Source organism: Pholis gunnellus (genome assembly GCF_910591455.1).
Source record: "Pholis gunnellus genome assembly, chromosome: 21".
Classification (NCBI taxonomy): Eukaryota; Metazoa; Chordata; class Actinopteri; order Perciformes; family Pholidae; genus Pholis; species Pholis gunnellus.
The window spans coordinates 7,769,187-7,788,550 of NC_136548.1; the positions used below are offsets into that span (position 1 = coordinate 7,769,187).

At 44.0% G+C, this 19,364-nt stretch overlaps 1 protein-coding gene across 1 annotated transcript in view; it reads left to right on the plus strand.

The window, feature by feature from the left end:
- Positions 1–13,736: 13,736 nt before the first annotated feature.
- Positions 13,737–19,364, plus strand: part of slc38a10 (solute carrier family 38 member 10) — a 14,401-nt gene continuing 8,773 nt past the window's right edge. Inside the window, 7 exon segments of the mRNA XM_079183203.1 lie at positions 13,737–13,916; positions 14,137–14,361; positions 16,014–16,131; positions 16,299–16,344; positions 16,437–16,530; positions 16,694–16,837; positions 18,272–18,396. Coding sequence (XP_079039329.1) covers positions 14,272–14,361; positions 16,014–16,131; positions 16,299–16,344; positions 16,437–16,530; positions 16,694–16,837; positions 18,272–18,396 — 617 coding nt within the window. The 5' untranslated portion in view covers positions 13,737–13,916; positions 14,137–14,271.

Consider the following 19,364-nt stretch of genomic DNA (forward strand, 5'->3'; position numbering starts at 1 on the left):
CTCTCTCTCTCTCTCTCTCTCCCTCTCTCTCTCTCTCTCACTACGCACTGAAATTTACTCATACAAGCCCTTCCCAATTACCCTGCTGTGCTGAAACAACTAATTTAATAGAACAGAGAAATCGATGCAGTATTATGCTCCTTGAGCTTCTTTAAAAAAAAAAAAAAAAAAGAAAAAGAGACAATCTAACAGACACCAGCATGTTGATGGGAACGTGTTGGAACTAGGCGCAGAATAGTATCTGTAGAGGGAGGAATGACACTATGAAAGGCTATGGAGATGTCAGTTTTCTTTTCTTTTTGTAAAAATGGAAAACCTCAGGAGCAGATTCATAAACAAATCAAATACTACAATTTCAAACAGACTTGTGTAATTAACGTAGAACTCAGTATTGCAAGTCGGGGCAGCTAATATTTAGGTTTTGATGGGGATGTGTGTATACGTCTACGGCCAATAATGAGGGTGTATCATGGAGAAATATTGATTTTGCAGTGGCCTGAGAAAGACAGACACACTCACTCACTCACTCTTCCCCCCCCCCCCCCAACCTCCCCCTCCTTTCTCCCCCTCTCTTTATTCCATTAATCTCTCGGAGCAGTGTAAGATACTGGAGGGTTAGTGTAACATCGTGCAGCTCTAATATATTCCAGCCCTCACTTTGCCTGTGGCATCCATATGTTTAATTCCACAACAAATGTTTTGACAGCAAATGAAACTCGTTTCTTTCTCCTTTTTTCCCCCAATATTGTGGAAAAAACAATTCTTTTCTCTTTTTTTCCCTAACCTGCATCTAGGAGGGCTTCTCTCTCTCAATCGCTCTCTCGTGTGTGTGTGTGTGTGTGCGTTTTTCAAAAAGAAGCACTGTGATGCTTTATTTAATTGGTTGTGGACCACCTGGAGTTTCAACATTTCCCCTGGCTGATTTCAGACCCCCTCAGGTCAACTATACATGTGATGTCTAAAGCTGCAGAAGAGACAGATGAAATATGTAATTTGCAATGCTAAACTGGAATAATGGTGCACGGATTATGTTTTATTTGTGTTTTCGTCAAAATCGATGCTCAACATTTTTAATAAAGAATTGAAATCTTTGAATTTGTGGCTTCTACTTGTGGAACACATAATCATTTAGCCTCCACCTCAACACACACACACACACACGCGCGACCATTGAGTGTATTTAAAAGGCATCTTACTCACAAAAGCACACAATAAACACTAGCACAGGACCTGCAGGTGTGTATACGACAATGGACACCATCGACAAGACACTACACCCTCTGTCTTGGTCTCACAAACACACACACGCATCAGGATCGTGTGTGTGTGTGTGTGTGTGTGTGTGTGTGTGTGTGTGTGTGTGTGTGTGTGTGTGTGTGTGTGTGTGTGTGTGTAGGGAAGGCAGATGTGGCGACCAGGAAGGAAGGAGGCTTATGAAGTCAACAGGAGAGAAAGAGGAGGAGAGAGGATAGTGGATCAGAGTGTCAGAGAAAGCGTGTGTGTGTGTGTGCGTGTGCAGGCCGGGGTGGCAGGGGGTTTCTAACGTGTGCTTCCGGTGCAGGATAGCCCATTCATCATTCTCACACGGTGGGTTTACTTTGCCAGTGATAGCGAAAGGGGTGAGGAGCAGCTCTACGGGGAGAATTAATGTGTGTGTGTGTGTGTTGGAGGAGGGGCACGTCAATTGAGAATGGGACCGATAGCCAAACCAGATGTGAAGGTGTGCTGCATTTGCCAGAGTGTGTGTGTGTGTGTGTTTATGTGGCGGGGTGTGTCACAGGGTCAGATTTACCCCCCCCCCCCCCTTCCTCCCCCTGTAGCTGACATACACGTCACATGCCACCTTTCTCTCTCCCTCCTTTCCTCCCCCATCCTCACCTTCATAAAATCAGGCAAAAACATACACACACACACAGCTGAGTGTCCACTTCTCTACATTCCACACACACACACACACACACACACACACCATCATAGCAGAAGTTGAAGCTTCACTTTAAGGTGTCTTGTTTGAGATGACATCACACTACAATTGTGTGCACGTGGGTTCAGAGTGAGGTCAGGTCAGGTGACATAACAGATGATCCCGTCATGGTCTCAAACAAACAGCTGCTGCCATGACAACAACTAAATATGCAACAGGCCTTCCAGAGGAGGAGGAGGAGGAGGAGGTGGAGGAGGAGGAGGTGGAGGTCAAAGGCTGGGAGGAGGAGGACAGATGAGGAGTCACATCCTCCGTCGGGGTAAACTTCCACCGCCGTGGTGACTTCGGGCCTCCTCGCCGCTGTCCTGCAGGTTTTTGTCTGTGGAATTCGGAATCAGCTCAACTGGAACGCCCGGTGACTTTTGAGGGCCTTCTGCTGACCTGTGACCAGCGGGATCAGCTGGCTTTGTGTTGTGGGAGGCAGACAGGAAGAGTCTCAAAGGATGAGCCACAGCCTCCCCTAGTGGCCACATACCAAACCACACACACTCTGATTCAAAACGGGGACATGAGGTCTGATCCTGGATCATCTGAATCTGATTAACTGAACCAATTAAAGGATCTGTATGATTAAAAGTCAGCAGAGGAGGTGACATTCGATGGAGAGGGGTTGTTGTTTTTCCTTTGAGGGGAAATGGTGAAGGGTGAGAGAGGGGACACTGAGGCGAGGTCGCAGCGGTAACTCGGAATTGGGAACACCTGTGGGATTCCAGGATTCGTCATATCACAGACATGCATGGATAATACACCGATACAGTGTAAGCCTGCACGCACAGTCGCTATCTTACTTCCTACAACACACACCTCTCTGACCTGGTTTGGGGTCACACTGAGGGGGACTGAAATGAGTTTCAAATGTTCACATTATTTATTATTGGGTATCATCTCACTGTACAAATCCCTTACAGATGTTAGCCTCTGGTGCACGGCTGGGTGTGTGTGTGTGTGTGTGTGTTGCTTGTTGTGCGGTGCGTGCATAGTTAGCAAATGCTACGCAGAGAGACCACATAACACTTTTTAAAGGAGGTTGGTATGTCAGTGATTGGGGAGGAATGGAGGTCAGTGGGCTTTTAAGTGACGGCGCATCTACATGTGTGTGTGTGACAGAAGGCGGCGAGGCTCTGTGTGACTGGAGAAATTATCTTTATGTGGCAGCTTATTTGTTTTTAAATGCAGGAGGCTCAGAGGCCCCCCGACTAAAGGCACCGAGCGTCCGTCACCGTACTGTCAGCAGACACACAAGCAGCTCCGTCTTGTGATCGGCCCCTTGTGAGTTTCATTTGAGGGAACGCGGCTTCTCGTATTTTTGCGAAGAGAAAACAAGCACGGCGCAAGAGCAGGAAGATCAGTCACGCACAGGATGCTGTTTCACAAGGTAAAGACTCTGTGAGGAGTGAGGAACTGCACAGCTGTGACGTGATCCAGGATCACAGGAGCTGTAGAAACTACAGTATGTTTATGCAAATGACCACAGTAAGAGGCTGTCAAATCCTCCTGATCAATACATTTTGTTCCTAACTTTCGCCTTGAACAGTACGGCAGCTCTGCCAGGATTTTCTAATTTATATGAGATATCTCTAAGAGTAGTTTAAACATTTTTAAAAAATAAGGTGGGATTTTTGTAAACAAAAAAAAGTTGGGTTTTTATTATATATATATATATAAATATATTATTTATATATATATATATATATAATAAATATATACATAATTGTATATATATGCCATTTCGTCTATGTTTTGGACACAAATAAATAAATAATTTATTTATTAACAATTTCATTGTTTCCCCACCAGAATTGTCTGCATTTCTTTTTAGTAAATATATCATAACAGTTAATTAAAATACAAAAAACTAAATAATTACAATATTTTACAGACTTCCTTTCTGGTGTGTGGTTGCATCCGGTGAATTTACTCTCATGACCTCAGTATTAAAATCCTGGCTACGGTCCTGACAACGTCACTCGCAGGCAGTGGAAATCATGTGTCTCAAAATGTTACATTTCCAGAGACGCTGTAAGATTTAAGGGTTGAGAAAGGATTCTTTCTTCTTCGGCCAATAAAACCTCTCAAAAGGCATTATCGCAAAAATGAAATTACGGCTGTTTTTCTAAGTTAACAGCGTTCATGCAGTCGACATTTGGGGAAAAGAGTACATGATTTTCAAAGAGTAGTGACACCAAACAAAAAGAATTACTTACACTGAGGATACTAACAACATTCTTCATGTTGCTATTATAATAAATAGTCAAAGTAGTAATACCAGCATTTAAAGTTGTCTGTGAAATTAATGGATTTAAAAAAAACAAAAACAAAACTTTTAGTTTTGAGGATTAGTTGGACTTCAATAAATAAATAAATAAGAAAGCTCGAAGAGCACATTTGATCGTTCTAGGAAGAAAGTCAGATTAACAAACGGCACAAGAGAGTCCATACAGATCTTCCGGCCTGATTTTCCGCGATGATGAGCCGCGGTTTTGTCTGAGGTCTGGTAGCAATGAAACTCTTTGTGAAAGGTCAGCGGGGAACTCAAGAGGAGAGGAGGAGCGGCGTTTGGTCGCCAGGCTCGCCTCAGGACAGAGGGTCAGCGTCGTGGCAGCCTGGACAGGACTGCTGACCTTTCTGATGTCAGAGCAGGGGTCTGTGTGTGTGTGTGTGTGTGGACTTAGTGTGTATATGTGTAGCCTGGCCTGGGGGAGGATTGAAGGCAGGTCATATATAAATGTGCCCACATGTTGAGAAAATATCTCTCTGCCTATGCATTGGGATTTTATTTTGTTTTGTGGGTGGTTTGGAGTTGGGGGGGGGTCAGCAAATAAGACGAGCGGGAGGGGACGTCGGTACTTTGTAAAACACCTTGGGTTTCTGTTTTTGGCCCAAACATTATAGAGTCCTTGGCAGAAGCTAAATGGAGGAAAGTAAATAAAAGTGGCCATTATGTGTGGGCTCCAGTAAATAGCTGCTCTCTTGTCTCTGTGTGCTTCAAGAAGAGGGGCGGAAGATGCGATCACGAGGAAAGCCCGTGTCTTTTCTTCTCCAGCCACTATAGAGGGGGGTCTGGCTCTCCTCCTCGCCCCCCCCCCCCCCCCTTCCTCCCCTCTCCCCCTTTTAAGCTTTCTCTTTCTGCTTCCTGTTTCGCTCCCCAGTTCACTTTCTGTCATTCCTCTTCGTCCTTCTCCTCTCGCCGTCTTGCTTTGCCCGCCCAGTGTTTCTAAAAACATGCAGGAAGGGAGAGATCAATGGTGTCCTCGGAGAGGGAATTACACAGCTGAATTTCGATGAGAACAGAAGAAAAGGAGGAGGAAGGGAGAACAAGTAGAGGCGGGGAAGGCATGTGAAAAGGGAGAGAGGGAAGAAGGATAGTATATCCTTCAAGGGAGGGAAAAAAAGAGAGAAAAAAGAAATGGGAGGAATGTGGAAAACTATGTAGAAGACCGGATGAATGTGTGAGCCAGGCAAAACTTTAAAAAATCTTCTTGAGTGTAATTTAAGGTTTGCGTTAGTTATATATATATAATATGTTATATGTGTGTGTGTGTGTTTGTGTTGCTGGACTGATTTAACATCCATAACTATGAGCATCGGCCCATAATTTGTGCTGACAAGTGAATGCCTGAGCATGTCTTGGGATTGAAGATATATTTCCTGTTTATTGGGGGAATCTGCTGTGTTTGCATCAACACACGCACACGCGCGCACACACACACACACACTGGTAAGAGAGATGAGAAAAACAAGACCTGTACGATGATATTTGTATCAGTCAACTTTTTTTTCCTATCCTGCTGTGACGTTATGAGGCGAGATGTTAATGTGTATTCAAAGCTGTGGGCTTATCTGATCTATGACATTTGAGGTTTTTTTCTTCATAATTTAGGCTCGGAAATCCTCAAGGTGTAACTACACTTTATAAAGTGTAAACTTCAGTTTACCCAAATGACAAAAAAAACTGTTTTCTCCCCTCGAGCGGCATCTCATGCATATAGTTTAATTTACTCAGGTCTATGATGAATTGTAGGGGAATGGGATATCATTTATTCTCACCGCATTGAAAATATACATTCATTTAATTTAATAATTTTAAAAAGCAAGAGAAATGTCCTGTTTTTTTTTTTGGGTAATTCACAAACCTCACCAACCATTCTCATAGGGACTTTTTCTTGGTAGAAAGTAGTTTATGAGAATTCTTTCTGGAAATATGCAGTTGTGTAATACTTCCATTATACTCCTATATCAGCAGAAACCTCACCGACGGATACCTTAAAACATATAAATAAATAAAATAATACTAAATAATAAAACTCCATTGCTAATTACTTGCGTAATTTGTGCGAAGAAACCCTTTTAAATACCAAACGTGAATCAAAATCAAAAAGATTGCATCAAACTTCATCAAATACATGCGTGGCTGCTTGGCACAGATTAAAAAATGAAACAAAACTTCGATTTAGTTTTGTTATTAAAATCTCAAAAGCCCTCCATCGTCACTTCTTCTGTTGATCCCATACAGCATTCTGCGCCTCCATGTGGCAAGATTCACAAAACACTCACAAGACACTGTGAGAAAATCTCAGTTTCACTTCCAGGAAACTCCTTTGCAGGATTTTGGAAATGGTCGACAAGAGTTGAAAGCAAATGTGGCAAACGGTCCGCCCCCCCGACCTCCAGACCCTTCCACCTCACTACTTTAATGTCAAACTGCTGTCTGTTTTTTGGTCATGTCATGTCTCCTTTTGCAGTTGGGAAAAGAATCCTCTCACTTTCTGTGCACGGATCACTTTAAGTGCATTTTAAGAAACAAACATTTAATAGAGGCTTTTTTTTTTTAGTCTGTATCATACAAGGCTTACTGGGTTTTGCTGAGGGCGTTCAGGCTGCTGTCTATTCTGTCTGTGTCTGTAATAAATCAGCAAAGCAATAAAAAAACAGGAATAATCCCAATATTCGCTGGGTAAGGACCTGGCTGTTCATGTGGTAAGTGCCACTCCTAAAATCCTAATGATGCTGCTGGCACCAGAGAGCCATATAAAGCAGTGTTTTAAATGAAAGGCCTGTTTTCTGGTGGCGGCCGCAGACGGCCACAGAGAAAGGAGCCGTGGAGGAGCCTGAGGAGAACCTGGGGTAACACCATCTCTCCTGGCTCCGCACTCGGCACAGGGCTTGAACGTCGCCAATTACTGGGAGATATACAGGCCGGCCCCGTTTCCACCACTTCACTGAGTCCCCTTCAGTTGCAGCCCGCTCGGACTGTAAATTATCACTCCCCCGTCCGATGTTTGCGGCAGTCTGGAGTCACCAGTGAGACCCTCCTCTGTCTCGGTCCGAATACGAAGGAATTCCCTCCCTCTGTGTGCCAAACCCCCAAAACCTTTGCAGAACCGGAGCTGTGGAGCATGCAGCTGCACGCCCATGTGGACACGCTCACTCGCAAACATTGATTTAAACACACACAAATGCACACAAATGTTCGTATATGGGTATATAAAATCCCCCGGAGCTATAGATCACTGGGAACAGGTAGAGAGTTTAGCATGCACACCCACATACACACATACACAGGCCGTAGATCATCGAGGCGGGCAGGGACGTCAGCACTCCCATACACAGTGAGCCTTATTGCAGAGTTTAATAGAGGAAAGCCAGCATGAATCCCCACAGTCATTCTGTTCCAGTCAAACACACCATTCACTACACTCCGGCCCCGTGTGTGTGTGTGTGTGTGTGTGTGTGTGTGTGTGTGTGTTAATACACACTCGTGCAAGTCCCTACATACTGTACATCATGTGCTTCAATGTGCACTGTGTGTGCGTAGATATGTATACAATATGCATATATGAATGTGATTGAGTGTTCTCATGCAAATGCGACACTGTGTGTGTTTGTGTGTGTGTGTGTGTGTGTGTATTGTATCTGACATCTGAGAGAGGGGGAAGGGGAGAGAGAGAGAGAGAGAGAGATAGAGAGAGAATGTGTGTGGTAGGATGGGCCATATTGACCCATCAGTGCTGCTCCGTCACCTCTTCTCTTTATGAGTCTGGCCTCTTAAAAACACACTGGATTTATGGTCAGTTTGGGCGTTATCTCAGACACGGTGTGTGTGTGTGTGTGTGTGTGTGAGAGAGAAAGAGTTGGATGTGTGTGTATGAGAAAGGGTATGCGGAAGTGCGTGTGTGCGTGTGTGTGTGAGTCAAGATTTTTGTATTTATTTTTCCCTAAACAAAGACTCATGTTTGCTGTGAAAAGAGGAATTAAATAGCGGTGTAGCGATACGTCGATCTGGATCGATATATTGATTCAATCATCAGCGAACCAATAACATCGATGCAAAGTCAGAACATCGATCGTCATCTTTAAGATGCGCATATATATATTAACACCTCCTTCCTTCGGACCCAAGTAATAAAATTGTCAAATCATATTCATACTCATACTCCATGTGAGTTTATATAAATGTAACTGATTTTGTTCAGTAGATATATGACATGATCTAATTTCAATCACAGGCCCCGAAATTGAATCAAATTGCAGCAAAATAGTGGCAGACTTTGGGATATTAGCAGTTGTATTGGTGTCCAAAGAACCAATATAATATCGTATCGTGATGAAACTAAATGATGAGCGGGTTATTAGCACCATGTTACTCCAACCCTAGAGTGTGTGTATTAGCAAATACAGCACAAAAAAAAGGGAACACAAAATGTACCCATAATGCTTCGGGGTCGTGCGTTTGCAAGCATTAATAGAGAAAAAGCATTAAAAATGTTTTCATGCCACAGCAACATGTTTATTTTTGGGTGTAAACTATCGGAGTTGCGATGTTTACACGAGTTGACCCCAAACCAGGTGATCTGAGTGGGAACAGAAATCTTCCTGCATCTAAACACAGTGATTAATGTCGATCTTAACACTGACAAACACACACACACACACATAGCGGTGCAGATGGCGACTTGGCATCTCTTTTTCTCTCTCTCTCTCTCTCTCTCTCTGCGACGCAAAATCCCACGTCATCTTACAAAACGCTTCCAAATTGATTTCACAGAGCAAGAACCCCCCCCCCCCCCCCCACCCCCAAGAGATTAACAAAGTAAATTCCACTTCTTCTCTCCAAAAGAAGCCCCCGAATTTGTCGCTTAAACCTAAGATTAGCAGACCTGACAGGATTTCCTTGAGACTATACGTCCTTTCTCTGTGATTCTAGGTGCTATGTAATTGTGGATGGAGTCTAATGTGTGGTCCATTTGCTTCATTAATGGGGCAGACGCAAGCCGCTCAGCCAAGAAAACGCCTATTGTTCCCTTTACCTTCCCGTTTTTTAATGTGCGGCATTAGTCCGGCAGTTGTTAGTGCTCGACCGTAGTGCTTTGCTGATGGTCAAATGACAAAGTGTTAATAGAATATAGTGGGACGGGCAGGACAAAGGTGGGCAATGTTCGGCTGGATGCAGCCAATTTCTGTGTGAGAGGCCTGCCTAAAAACCCTATTCATAGGCCGTCTAATGCTGGTGCGTAATTAAATGTGATTACTGGAGCAGAGGGCTTCTCTCTCCCTCTCTGAGGGCCACACACAGGACTGGAGGCAGCGTGCATGCCCTCATTAAGGAGGCGCTAACAGATGTACACAAGCAACGACCACAGGCATACCTAAAAACCCCACGCCGTATCTCTGTCCCTGATACACAAACGGAAACAGAAGTGCAACATCATGGATCTCCAAAATGTCAACTTCTCAGACGCTAAGGAAAGCAGGATTGGATTTGAAAGGGAATAAACCCACGGGTGGGAGATTTGTTGGAAGCCAGGAGTATTTAATCCTTCAACTGAAGTTTAAACAGGAATTGCAGTTGCGAGGTTTCTACCCGACCAGTTTGAAGCCGAGCCTACGAAGCCTCCGAAAAGCACAAAAATAAACACATACCGAGTAATAAATAAAAATCAGGCTAAACTATGACCTTCAGTCAGTGATAATCATAAAGCAAACACGCAGAAACATAAACAAAAATCAATTATGGCTTCCATCCCCACTCACACACACACACACACACACACACACCTTGTCTGGCCCGCTCTCCGGTCCAGTTTCCTGGGCAGACACGGTCCCCTGGCGCTCATGGGAAATAGTGAGCATGCCAGGCCCCACAAAGGCGTCCTTTCAGCCGCCCGCATGCTTGACCTGTGCGGGGTCAGCGCTCTGCTTTGTGCCCCGCGACCCCTGAGTGACCCGGGGGTCACGTTGAGGGCCCGAGGTCAAATCCAGATGCCTGCGTCTAATTTCGCCCCAACTGGGTTATCCGTCCAAATCTGCCCGAAAATTTGGCCCCGCCTAACCCACCCTAAAACCCACTACTACCTCCGCACATGACTGAGTCCCATAGAAATACATAGGTACTCTGCAGCCTAATTGGACTACTGTGGAGTAGTGCTCACACTAGAGAGCTCTCTCTCTCTCGCTCTCTCTCTCTCTCCCTCTCTCTCTCTCACACACACATGCTGGCCTGACCCCCTGTAACTGCACTAATACCCCATCCCATGGCCTTTGGTCTATCTTGAGGGATTAGGTGCAGAAAGACACACATACAAGCACAGATACATCCCCACACACACACACACACACACATGCGCGCACACACACTTACGAGCGCAGCAGGCCTGGCTGAGGGTCTACCTTGAGGGATTAGGTGCAGAGAGACAGGACCCTCCAGCCAATCAACCGGTCTGTCACATTGATTTTGAGGGGTCACTGGTGCACAATGGCCAGGGTTTTCCTGTCTTAACCTCTCTGATCACACACATATGCACGTACACACTCATAGGCATGCCCACGTAGTGACAATAAACATTATTTATATCATTTCAGTAAAAAGGCAGGGCTCGAAAAACTGTTTCTTGGAGGGTTAGATGCTGAATAAATATATATATATATATATATATATATATATATATATATATATATATATATATATATAAATTATTACATATTCAAGTTAATAAAAGTGTGTTTTCAGAGTTAAACATGATTTCAAAGAATGCACAAATTTGTCGCACAGGACTTTCAACAATCTTGCCACGAACACACGTAAACACCACGTCTATACAATTCAAAAAGTCCCTCCTGTCCGCCTCTCAAAGCTTCATCACGTCTCTGCTTCTGAAAACCCTTCGTCCCCCGGGGGAAAGCACACCCGGCTAAGGGAAAGCTCCCAGGTCCCCCCCCCCCCCCCCCTCTTCAAAACCCTCTCTCATTCTTCTCTTTCCTGGTCAACCAACACAATAGTCGTCTATGAGAGAGGGCACCGGACAGGCGCTTAGACCGACTGAAATAAACCCAAATACAACATTTCAGGTGTTCGGGCTGAGTATGTTCTTTGTTGTCATCCACGATTTGCCTGTTGTGTTTTAGTCTTTTTTTGTCCCCCCCCCCCCCCCCCCCCCCCCTCACACCTCCCATCCCTCTGTTGCCTGTTTCCCTTTCCTGAAGGGAATCGCTGTGGCATCTGGAAAAACAGGATTCATGCAAGTTGGTATTGTTATGATTACAGAGCTCGTCAGCGGTGGAAGAACTTGTCAGGTTCCTTCAGTTAAGTAAAAATAGCAACACAGCATGTGTGTTTTAAAATATTCAATTACAAGTAAAAGGCCTTCATTCAATATCCTACTCAGGCAAAAGCACAGACGTATCATGAGCAACATGTGCTTAAAGTATCAAAAGTAAAAGTACTCATGCTGCAGAGCGATGGCCCTTGTGACTGTTATATTATATATGAAGTTATTAGATCGTAGGTAGTTTTGTAGAGTTCAGACCCTTCCAACGGATTACAAGATAAATCTGGAGGGTCATGAGATTATTATTGAGGTAGATAAAGAAGAAAAATAAAAACATAAATGCCACATTTCTTTTTTCTCTCTTATCTTTTCCTCCACATTTTTTCATGTGAAATATTTGATACTTTGACCACTTTGGGCCTTTATCAATTATATTTAAAGAAACCTATCTGAAAGGTTTAGAGGGGAATTTAAGCATATGTGCAGCAACGGACTGCATGTAGCATGTCATTTGGTTTAATTTGGACCTGCGGTTTTCAGATCATTTTCTCAGGCGGTCTTTGATTTATTGGATAGGTGTGATTCAATAGTTCCATATAAGTTAGGCCCAACATAACTCCACGGCTAGAAAACATAATTATGGAGGAGTTGGATGATGACGAGGGGCTCCTGTGCTGAGTAATACCAAGCTTGTTGTTGTAGTAACGCAGCTGTTATTAGGCTACAGCCTATGATCACAACACTAAGGACAATATAAAGACCAGATACATCTTTCATGCAGGATTTACACCACATGAGCGCAACAATACATTCCTGGGCCAGTGGCAACAATATGAAAGCAGATTAGCCAGTGAGTAGCTCAATGGCATAAACAAGCACATACTGCCCCACCAGGATTACTGTTTATTTTACACAGTCAGTGAGTACAGCCTATTGTGCTCAGAGTACAGCGTTATGTATTTGAGATGAACCTCTAATTTACCTGGATGGTGTTCAGAACGTAAACACGTGGCCTTCCAAATTGAAATAGACAACCAGCTTTAATTTTCAGTTCCGTTCAAGGCTTAAACAGGGTATATGCATTTGGAATAAACTTGTTTAAATTGTGAAGCTAAACGCACTGTGATGTAAGTAGTTATAAACTGTGGTTGACACGTGCAGGTCAACTGTGGGGCTCGCTAACCTGGTGCCTTACCCGCCACCGGGTCTCAGGCGTCCGCCTCGGTGTCAGGCTGGGCCTCCGCGGAGGTGGAACCGTCAGGGGGCTCAAGTTGAGACGGGATGAAGCAGCTGAACATGTGGCGGAGCTGCGGGGCTCTGGGTCTCTGGGTCTCTGCCTTAGTCCTCTTGCATGTTGGACTGGTTCAGAAGCAGGACAGCTGATTTGGTGGCTGGTCACTGTCCTCTTCTATCAATATTAGCACTGTCCTGGGCTCATTTTTGCCCACTTTTTGAAAAATACATAAATAAAAAAAAATAGTGTTATGTTTTTCCAAAGTACAATGTATCTAATATATTTGTTTAGCCTTTCGCTCGGCTGCTCCACTGTCTTTTAACCGTGTTTTTATTTGTATTGTATCCTTGTATGTTAGTTAGCAGCTATCTTCACGTCACCTGACTCGTCGTCATCATACAGACACACAGCCAGTAAACCAATCACACGTTTTTCTTATTTGCAAATTAAAGTAACTCTGCAGTCATTGGTTGTTAAACCAACCCTGTTAAAGAGGAAGCAGCGATAAAATGAATCCACACAGCCTGGGTTGAAATTAAAACCCACTAGAGGTCGGAATCACCGTGGAACCGACCGAATCGGCCCGGTGGAATAATCACGTTTAATGATCCACTTTGGTGGAACTGATAAATGTTCACACACAACGTGACAAAGGGTCCTACGTCAACATTGTTCGTGTTTAATCTTTAATTTTGTTATCATGTGTTTGTTTTTTTAATGAACAATCTTAAATTAAAATGTTTCCCTCGGAAATGTACTGTAGTAGATATTAAGTAAAGTACACAGAAATGATTATTTATGCTGGAGGAAAGCAAAGAGGAAAAGGAAAACAGTAGTTTAAATCCCAAGTATGTTCATGACCATGATGTGGCCACTAGTGGGCGCCCGAGTGTTTCCACAGAGATATAACCAGCAGGCTGTTTCTCTCACTTCCTCGACTATAATCTCTACTTCCTGGATATGCGCTCGGGGGAATAAAAGCATCTATGGTGGATTTGTGTGTTTTGGACAGAGTTCCTGTTGACTTGTTGCGTTCAAACCACACGAACACGCACTTTTCTTTTAGCGATAAATGTCCGTTTGATGTCAGGAAATCATATATGATGACGTAATCGGGACAGCCCCGCCACAGGCGCAAAAGTCTCAGATAAACGTGAGTTAACGTTCAGCTAACTAACTATTAGCGTTAATGAAACTACTGACGTAAACAGTAGCATGCTAGCTAAAGGCTACAGTATTTCTGATATTCTGTTTTTTATTTTAATATATATATTTTTTAATTTATGTTCGTGTTAATGTGTATTTTACAAGGACTCGAAAGACTCAAGTGTGTGAACCGATAAACTCGATCGCCTCTGTGTTTCCTCTCACAGCGCCACGTCACTGATCGGCGGAAGAGTCAGAGAAACAAACCCGGAATATAGTCCCGAGTCCCCGCTGCCGACTCGATACCGGACACCGTTTGTTTGACAGTTTCTTACCAAAGGACCAGTCAATACGCGGCGAAGATGACCGCGTCTAACTGGGGTCTCATCATGAACGTGGTGAACAGCATCGTAGGAGTCAGTGTCCTCACCATGCCCTTCTGCTTCAAACAGGTGGGCTGTCTGCACTCACTACAGTTGTTGGATTTACGTGTAAGCAGTGCTTTTAACGGCAAATATAAACTGTTGGGTAGTTTAATAATTAATTATATATATTTTAAACTGAATGTATGTTTTGTAGATAGTCTTCATCTGTAATGTATAGCTACAGGTGTGATATATATATATATATATATATATATAGTTGAATAAAAAGGAGCTACAGTATTAGTAGTAAGAGGGAAAGTACATTACTGTACTTATGTACAGTACTTAACTAAATGGACTTGGTTGTCACTTTTTTGCCAATGACCACATATGTGTTTTGCTTAAATCTAAGACAGTCGGACATTAATATTTGTCTAATAGCTTCATTTCATCCATAGAATATCACATATTAATGAACACACAGATAGCTATTGACAGATACTGATATGCTACAGCTCAAAAACACCTTTCAGTTTAACGCGACGCAATTCAACAGCATCACAAACTACACACTCCAAAATGAGCACAGAGTTGTTGAATCAGCATCTTGCTGACGGGATTTCAACCAAACACTGAATGTTAAAAACAACCTACAGCTTCATTTTGGCGAACTGTGACTTTTGCTTTGTCATTGTGCGAGGACATCGGTGCGAATGGAAAATTACTTAATGAATGACTGTTACTTTTATTGCTGGCAATGGACGCTTGATTAATCATAAACAGACTCTACATCTGTTGCCAGACATGAAGAGTCTTTTTGCTCGCCGCATTCTCTTACCGGTTTCGGCACAAATACCAAACGTGTGTTTGGCAAAATGCTTCAGGACAAAGTGTTACCCTCCAACCTCCCTCTGGAGAACAGGAATTCCTAAAGTTACATTGTCATTATCACGACATACATTCCTGAGGTGTCATGGTCGTCGCAGAACGATCTCAGGAAACTTATTTGCTGTGAAGCATTTCGGCCTACTTCCTGCCTCTCTGCGTTTGTTGTGTAGTGTGCACAAGTACTATGCAAGTTCAACATTTGTGCAGTATTTCCAAGTATTTATGCACAGGGGTGGCACTTCTTTAAAAAGGCCAGATCTTCCCCAAAATAACATCATATTTTATTTATTAGGCCCTTGAATTCTTACACCTCAGACAAAGTAAAATGTCACAAAATTGCTTATAAAAACAGTTTCCGACTAAATAACGACAATTAGAAAAAAAGCTCCATTTAGTGTCGTTGATGACTCTTCCATGGGTTTATGTGTTCACACTCTCTGGGAGCTTATTGTTCTTTTCCTGCCACAGAGCAAACTGATGTGTTAAACAATCATGGGCGGATCAAAGTGCTGTCAATCCTCAATATTTAATGTTGCAGATTTCCTTTACATGGATACGCTTTTGTTATATCTTGAAGAATCATTTTTCTTATTTACTTTCCATAGACCATCATGTTTTGAAGTCCACTTAATATAAAACTTGTCAAATATCTTTGTTGTCTGGACTGATGTTGCAGTTATTTTTAAAGATTAAATGTGAAGACGGTCGAGCAGGAATCCAGATTGAATCCCGTTCAGGGCATCAAGACTTAGCCACGGTCACTTTACCCCCCCAAAAAAGAAGCTGCTTGTATGATTTCATAGAGGGCATTCTGTGTATGTGTGTTTTAAGTGTCCCGTCCTCTCTTACAGTGTGGGATAGTGCTGGGAACTCTCCTGTTGTTCTTCTGTTCCTGGATGACCCACAAGTCCTGCATGTTCCTGGTCAACACAGCGAGCAGCACCAAAAGAAGGACCTATGCAGGACTGGGTGAGTTTAAACAGCGTTGAATTTGGCTGTTTTTTTTTAGTATTTATTACTGACAGTTAGCAGTCGCAACGATGGCCGTCGTGACTCGGCAGACAGACAGTTAAACGTAATTTACAGAAAACCACGTCACCGGTTTGTTCACACTGACGTCGCTCCCTTCTCCGCAGCGTTCCACGCTTACGGGAAACCAGGAAAGACCGTGGTGGAGTTGAGGCAAGTCTTATTATTAATTCACTACACACATTGTGCTGTATTTGAAGTGTTTATTAATAATCCAGGTCTTCTCTCTCCCCCCCCCCCTGTAGTATGATCGGTTTGATGCTGGGGACCTGTATTGCCTTCTACGTGGTGATAGCTGATCTGGGCTCGAATTTCTTCGCTCAGCTGTTGGGTTTGCAGGTTTGAGATCATTATGTGCTCTATTCATCTCTCAATCTTTGATTATCCAACTGCTCTGTTCTGCGTTCTGACGCTTCACTCCACTCCCAAGCAACCAAAACAGCAAGTACCAGTTCTAAATGTTGGCGTGATGGGATTCATTATTCACACTTTCCTCTGAAAGGTGACCGGCATTTTCCGCGTGCTGCTGCTGATCGCCGTGTCCCTGTTCATCGTCCTCCCTCTGAGTCTGCAGAGGAACCTGATGTCCTTCATCCAGTCCTTCTCCGCCATGGCTCTCATGTTCTACACCTTCTTCATGTTCACGGTGAGCCCACCGCCGCACAGACAGCTGCGTGCACGCCACGCAATGCATCTGAGCAGACAGCAGTGTGTTGTCCTGAAGTACTAGAGTTGGTTCTGAAGCCATTGTGCTCTTTATTGTAGTCTTCTTCCCCCAAAGAGCTAGTTGTACGTATAAATACTATGAATGCATTTGTAACCTGCAACACGAACTATATAATTAACTTGAAACTCATTTGATTTTCAGAATATTGTTTGGACAAATGTTATTTCACTGGCTTCCGTTTTAATTCCTCCTTATTCGCTCCACTGCACAGAACGATGTCTTCCTTACCGACATAATATTGTCTTGCTCCTCTTTTTATTTTTTATTTTTTTTAAAGAGCAAAGTCACGCTAAATCACATCGGGCAGAAAACAATTGCTGCGCTGCTCTTTATTGGCTGAAGCTAAGTCTTTCCCCTGGGAGAGAGACACCACTTGGAACTGGCCACTGGAGACATTTAAAGCACTCTAAGTGTGAAGTAAATGGAGGTCACATAGTCAACTCCACTAAATCACAAACCCTTGCAACTTAAGGGGATTATTTTTCTATATTTGCTCATTTGTTGCCAGATATTAATATGTCAAACGGATATATTTCAGACTTATTCTTCTTACCCAGTCATTGCTGTTTGTACAGCATGTCAAATTACTCTTGTTTTTATTCTGTTATCTTAAGTCAGCACAACATTCCTATCCGTACTTGCCTCTCTGTCCCAGTCAATCAGCATCGTGTAGCATGTTAATACTGACCTTAATGATTATTAGGACATTCGGGAACCTGGAAAAAATTAGAAGATTCGAGGTTGAGGACTATTAGAAGTCATTTAGCCTTTCCTCAACCGAAACATTTGAATCATGCTGCACTTCTAGCTACACTCTCAAATAATGTCCAAGCAGGAGATTATACACATATAATAACAATAAACATATGTTTATTGTATAAAGCCATCAATTTTCTGCCTCATGGGGTTCGGCTCGTTTACTCTTTAAATGCACACACAGCGTGTGTGTGTGTGTGTGTGTGTGTGTGTGTGTGTGTGTGTGTGGTTCTGTTCTACTGACCCGTACTGCTGCTTCCACAGACTTCTCGCTGCTGTTCACAGTCTCTTCGCGTGACGTGACGCGTAGCTCGATAACCTGGAGCAGTGGTCTGGCTTTAGATCCAGTCCAGATCCCTAACCCTCTAACAGTGATGTATCTCCTTCCCTCCCTCCTTTCATCCTCCCCTTCTCGTTTTTTTCATCTCTTCCCATTTGGACCCCTGTACTTCTTTCTCCTCCTCCTCCTTTGTTTTTTGTTTTTTTGTTTTTTTACCTCGTGTCCTTCCTCTCTCCCTCACTCCTCTCGACCACCTCTTCTGCACCCTTTGTTTGCTCCCCTCTGTCCCCCTGCTGTTTCTGCTGCTGCTGCTGTAGATAGTCTTGTCGTCCCTGCGCTACGGCATTATCTCAGGCTCCTGGGTGGAGCGGGTTCACCTGTGGCGCTTCAAGGGCGTCATTCAGTGCCTGCCCATTATCGCCACAACCTTCTGCTGTCACCCGTAAGTAAACCAAGGAAACCACCCCCGCAATAACACCAAACACCACCGTAAGGGCAGTTGGTGGGGGGGGTTGGAGAGTGAAGGAAGCCAGATGTCCCCCCCCCACCCTCCTTGCATCCTTATGCTCCTTAACCCCCCCTCCCACCTACCTGAACCTTCCTCCCGCCCACTCCTCTCAGTCATCCCCATTTCTCACCTTTTAATTCGGGTTTGGTCTGAGCCATTTGAGCTCTGTGTGTGTGTGTGTGTGTGTGTGTGTGTGTGTGTTCTTGGTGGCAGTTGTAGTAAGGCAGAGAAGTGTAACATACTAAACTGGAAGTTTCATCTTCGCTGCCCTCCCACCACCGCCCCACACCCAGGATTAGCAGCCCGGGTGTGGGTGTGGGTGTGGGAGGCTGGAGGGTTATGGAGGGACTCTGCTGTCCTCTTTGTCAGGTAATTAAAGGAGCGAGACGTAAGAAACACATGCTGATCCAAAAAACCTGTGGGGCCTGTTTTTGTCTAGATGACCCGTTCTTATTTTCATCAAATTTATGATTTACACTTCACCTTCATTGTTCAACATTTTCAGCTCTGCCAGGTTTTATGTTCAGTATGGGGATTCTTGTCATGTCTCTATTTGTTGTTTCCCTTTCTTCATTTTCTCTGGTTTTTTTCTCTCCTCATTGATTTACCTTCATTATCTGTCTGTGAGCCGCCAGCATGGGTGCAGCCCCCCCCCCCCCCCCCCCCCAATCCCACCCCTCATCTTCCTCGTGCTCCCCTCCGCCCCTCATCTTCATTTGGTACGGGCTGTAACCCCCTCCCCCCCCCCCCCCCCCCCCCTCCTTCCCTTCAGGTGGTGCTGTCCTCGTTCAAACATGGGCTGCTCAGCGGCTGGTGGCTAGGGCAGGTCAATGTGGTGCGCTGGGAGGGTGTGTTTCGCTGTCTCCCCATCTGTGGGATGGCCTTCGCCTGTCAGTCGTAAG